Raw genomic sequence first — 5,101 nt, 5'->3', positions numbered from 1 at the left:
ATCTCATTAATGAAAGGATAAATTACAATCTTAAAGAATTTGTTAAGTGAAAGGGTAATATATGTCCATATAAGTGGATAGAAGGGTATTTTGGAGCCCAAAAATGGAAGGAGAGTATTTTTGTTTCATTTCCTATACTTGAAGAATATTTTAGGCCCTTTTCCGTAGTTTTAAAGTACTTCTGTAGTACTGTTTATATAAAATAAAAAGGTATATTTACGTCAAAATCCCCATAAGTTCGAATTCCTAACTTATGTCTGTTGGCTTATAAGCCAATCCAAACAGACTCTAAGTCTTTTTCCACTAAGGATTAAAAAAATTAGCATCCAATTTATTAACCACTAAATACCACAATGCACCAGCAACTTGCACAACGGTGATCAATGTGCCCAAACACCCAAGAAACATGTTGAGGCAATACATTAAACTGTTTCTTTTAGGTTTCTTGATTGAAATCCACATGAAGCAAGGGTACACCAGAGATAATGGCAGCGCGATTCCGCCTATAAATTTAGCTAGGCTTATCAAGAATGGGAATGCCACAGCCATAAAATATGCCAATCCGCCATACAAGAGCTTGATGCATGATCGAACCCACCTTGGGCACGCCTTATGCTTCCTGCTAACATATATTCTTTCCAAGTTGTCGAAGACGGGCATAACGAAAAGTTGAAATGAACATAAACATTGGATCACTACCATCAAGTATATTGTGCTTATTAACCCCTTTGGTGTGCTCTCTTGGTGGTACTTGGCTACTGCAACCATAATTCCATTTTCAGGCATCTGCCAATTAAATCATTTTAATATTAATACGTTATACTCAGTAAATAATCTCTTATAACCATCCACAAATTAAATAGAATAAAATGACCTTTCTAGAGATTTTTATACGTAAAAGTGAAAATTTCGTATAAAAAAAAATAAAACTCAAAACAAATTTGTAAAAGGCTACAAAACTAAATCTTCCATTTATTACTTAACCAAAGTAGATCAGTATAGCAATAATTGCAAGTTGTGTTCCATTATATAAAACGGAAGAAATAAAATCTCCTGACCAGTTATAAAATAAATTAAAAAAATGAAAATTTCAAATTTCTTACGAAAAGACTATCAAAACTAAAAAAACTAAAAAAACAAAATTATAAATAACCTACAAAACTAATTCTCGATATAAAATGAATATAAAAAAAAATAGTTTACCATATTTCCATAAGCCCAATATCCTCCAATTGCCAAGGGAAATTCACACATTGCGACAAAAGAGTAGGATGCTATCACTCCTTTATACATTCTTGTCCTTGTAGGATGTTTTGGATTTGATGGTAATGTCCCCTACATCAATTTACATGCAACTTTTTCAATAAGGCAATAACAAAAATTAAATTTGATAGGTTCAATCTTTAAAATCAAAACTATCGACTAGTTATTAATATGAACAACATTACCTGTATTTCCAATACAAGATTCTGACCTCGGAAACCCATGGCAATGAGAGCGATACCATTTAAAACATCACGAAATCGCTCCATATTTGTGGTTACATTATCGGAGGGATTATAAGAGACTCCATTAAGCCTGCCTTTACTAATAGAGAGTGTCCAAAGTATAGTGAAATAGGAGACACCCATGATTGAACCAACAAAAGAGACCCAAGCTAAAGAGTCCAAATTTGGAGAGAATAGGGCAATTAAAATGGCAAGACAAATAAACACTAAGTACCATTCAGCTCCACTTGGTGATTTGTCAAGACAATTTTGATCATTTTTACATATGGCTTTGTAGAAAAGTTGTAGGGTGTTTCCCCCTGTTATAGTAGTCATGATACAAGTGCCTCCTGATAGGTATACTATTGGGAAAATGGCAAGGCACTTTCCTAATTTTTCCCCTGAAATCAAACGTAAATACGTTGGACATAAGAATCGTGAAATTTGAAGGGAAAAAAAGTAGTACTTTGGTGTTACGAATTGAAGTTGTGTTTCGACATGCATACTAATTTCAAATTTTATGAGTGTTTAGAGTGAAAGTTATGAAAATAACTTTTGGAGTTTTTCGAATTTTGAAAAACTAAAACATTTCTACGTCCAAACAGTCTCAAGAAATAATATTCACTTAGCCATATGAATACTAAGGACAACATACCAAAAAGCGACGAAAAAGTATGTTATGAGATGATAAAAAAGATAAATGCAAATATTCTCCAAACACATTTTCTCATAAATTTAGAATAAATCCTCAATGACATGATTTTATGGTAATACGAATACCAAGGGGACATGTTTTACATTTAGAAACATAAATTTTAAATTTTTATTAGTATTTCTTAAATTTCATATCCAGTTAAAATAAATTCTTCATTTAAACTAATTACCGAAAGCTACAATAGCGAGTTGAATGTATCTACTATAACGAGTTCCATCGGCCGTTTCATGAAGAGAAACTAAGAGACATATCGCGTAGAGCCGCCATGCAAAAAACACAGTCAGAACCACTATCCCCCCTGACCTGCACCAATATCGGGTTTGTAATAATAATAATAATAATACTAATAATAATAATAATAATAATAATAATAATAATAATAAGAATAAAATAATTTTTTTTTTTTAACTATGATTAGTTTTAACATATTTTTTTGTGTCGTAAAAACTTATTCACACGCAATATTTATTTTTAATAATTTAATCAAATTGTTTGCTTATATTATCATGCATATACGGATGGAATTAGCGTATAACGTATGTGTTCGACTGAATTCATTAACTTTGATCAAGATCTTTTATTTATCTTTAAAAAATCATTCCACATGTGTACATTATTAGTAATTTGTAACTTAATAGTTTTAAAACGATTAAAAATCCTAATTACCACTAAAAAAAAAAAGATTTAGCCACACAGTTCTAAATTACAGATCAGCAAGTACAAAATATAGGATGACATTAATTCAATACTAATACTCTACGTTATTGTCTCTATCCTAGTTTGATAATTTTTTGAAATTTTAGTGTCTCACGCGATATATTAAAGACAACCAAACGTATCTTTTTAATTTAATACTTTTTGTGTCTAAATTTGTGTGACACATTTTGGATTTTAAGATTCTATTTCTGAGCGTAATTTATTTTTTATATCTTTAAAATATTTTGAATTCAATTATTGTGGCTTATAGTACTTTTTACGTTGTTTATAAATATATAAATTTCATTTTAAAAATTTGAAGATTTCTTGAGCAAATTTTCGGTCAAACTTAAACTGTTTTACCCTTGTTCGTAATTTACGATAGTCCGGCGATATATTTGTCCTTTTTTTTCCCTCCTAAAAATAATTTTCCGACAATACTTGTGTAGTTAAAAATAAAGAGATAATTTATCATTTTGTGTCTATTTTAGCCTTGTTCGTAACAATACGTACCATCCGAGAGAGGTAAAAGCGAAGGGGAGAACAAATGCTAGATTTCCGAGACCGGTAGACAAGAGATGAAACGCTGCCGTATAAGCATTCCCCGTTCTCGATTCAGTTATGGGCAACCAATTGTCTATTTCTTCTGCAACATTCGCATTCTCATCCTTCTTCTCATCGATGCTACGGATACTGTCAACTGGCGAAAAATTTGTTCCTTCTGAGTGAGGAGTATCGTCATCATTATTAATCGGTATAATTCTGAATGACGAGAATGATGAGATAGATCTCCCTACACGGTGTCGTTCAGACGACACCTCGGGATCTCCCATTGCCTCTGTAAATATATATATATGAGAATGTTAAAAGGCAATATATGTTTTTGTTTCAGTTGTGAACTTATATTAGTATAAGTAATAATATGTTAGGAGAAAATTGACTTGATTGTTATATATAGATATCTATATGTGAGTTCTGATGTAATTGATAACTAAAACATTTAACCATCATAATTTCACTTCACTGCTTACCTTTCCATTCACTTTTAAAATACACCTTTTCAGAATTGATGTTAAGACTTTTCAAGGCTTGTTTCCCTATTGTCGCTCGTACTGATTTGGGGAAAAAACGAATTTTTTGGGTTGATGTTTAAAGAAGTTTCGAAAAATAATGCATGTATATATTAGTCTTTCATTAGTTATACACTCTATTATGTATTAATGTGTGCATTGTTAATAGCATTAATTTTTAGATATTAGCAATGTAACGGTTTTAATGTATGCATTAACATGATACTTTCTTATATGACGATCACGTGCATAGTTTTGTTTTGGAAGGGAGGAGGGGATACTTTCCTTAGGATCACATAATTGTTAGGAAACTTAACACTTCGAGAAAAAAAATAAGAAAAGGAAAGGAAAGATTACTTTATCGGATATTTATTATCTCTTACCATTTATAAATATATATTGAATAATTTTAATAATTAAAGCTCTGACATATAAAAAAGAAGAAGATTTTACCTTAAAGTCATGCATGATAATATTATGGCATAACTCTTAACTTGGCGTCAGCTGATAACTATGATTTTTAATTTTGGGTGTGCACAAGTAGACACTTAAACTTGTATAAAATTAAATAAATAGACATATTCGTCCCATGACACCCTACATGACAATTTTGTGTCCTATGTGGTGTCCTACATGTATTATGTCATGTAGGATACGTGTCTCTACTTGTTCAATTTTACACAAGGTTAAGTGTCTATTTGTGCACACTTAAAGTTGGAGGCCATAGTTATCCGCTGAAGTCAAGTTGAGGGGTATGTTTATGTATTATGCATAATATTATTAATGGAGAAGGTTTAAAATACCCCTCAATTATTTGAATTGGTACAGAACTGTCATCAATCCATCTTTTGGCCTCCCAAATATCTCTGACTTCAAACTTTTGCCTCAAAATTACCCTAGATATTAACCCTTTGATTCATATTTGCTATTAGTTTTTTACATTTCTTTTAAGAAAAATCATTAAATATTTATTTATTATGTTGTCTAATCTGATTGATCCAAATTTACATCATTCTCAAATAAATAACAAAAAACATAAATGATTCATATTTTGATCGAAAAAAACGCTTCAAAATAATATTTTATAAATTATTAATTAAATGAAATCTTCATATTGACCTATTTTAAAGCAA

The 5,101-nt window shown here is 30.6% G+C and overlaps 1 protein-coding gene across 1 annotated transcript; it reads right to left on the bottom strand.

Annotated features, from left to right (window-relative positions):
* Positions 1-303: 303 nt before the first annotated feature.
* On the bottom strand, positions 304-3,731 carry LOC125839919 (lysine histidine transporter-like 8). The gene is made up of 6 exons (XM_049518887.1): positions 3,593-3,731; positions 3,412-3,544; positions 2,372-2,505; positions 1,449-1,888; positions 1,204-1,335; positions 304-786 (listed from the first exon to the last, which is right to left on the bottom strand). The coding sequence occupies exons 1-6, from the start codon at positions 3,729-3,731 to the stop codon at positions 304-306; spliced, it is 1,461 nt and encodes a 486-aa protein (XP_049374844.1).
* Positions 3,732-5,101: the final 1,370 nt, after the last annotated feature.

This window comes from Solanum verrucosum, unplaced genomic scaffold (assembly GCF_900185275.1).
Source record: "Solanum verrucosum unplaced genomic scaffold, falcon-dt-bn FXZP01000177.1, whole genome shotgun sequence".
NCBI classification, from domain to species: domain Eukaryota; kingdom Viridiplantae; phylum Streptophyta; class Magnoliopsida; order Solanales; family Solanaceae; genus Solanum; species Solanum verrucosum.
This window is presented reverse-complemented; position numbering and strand designations above follow the sequence as displayed.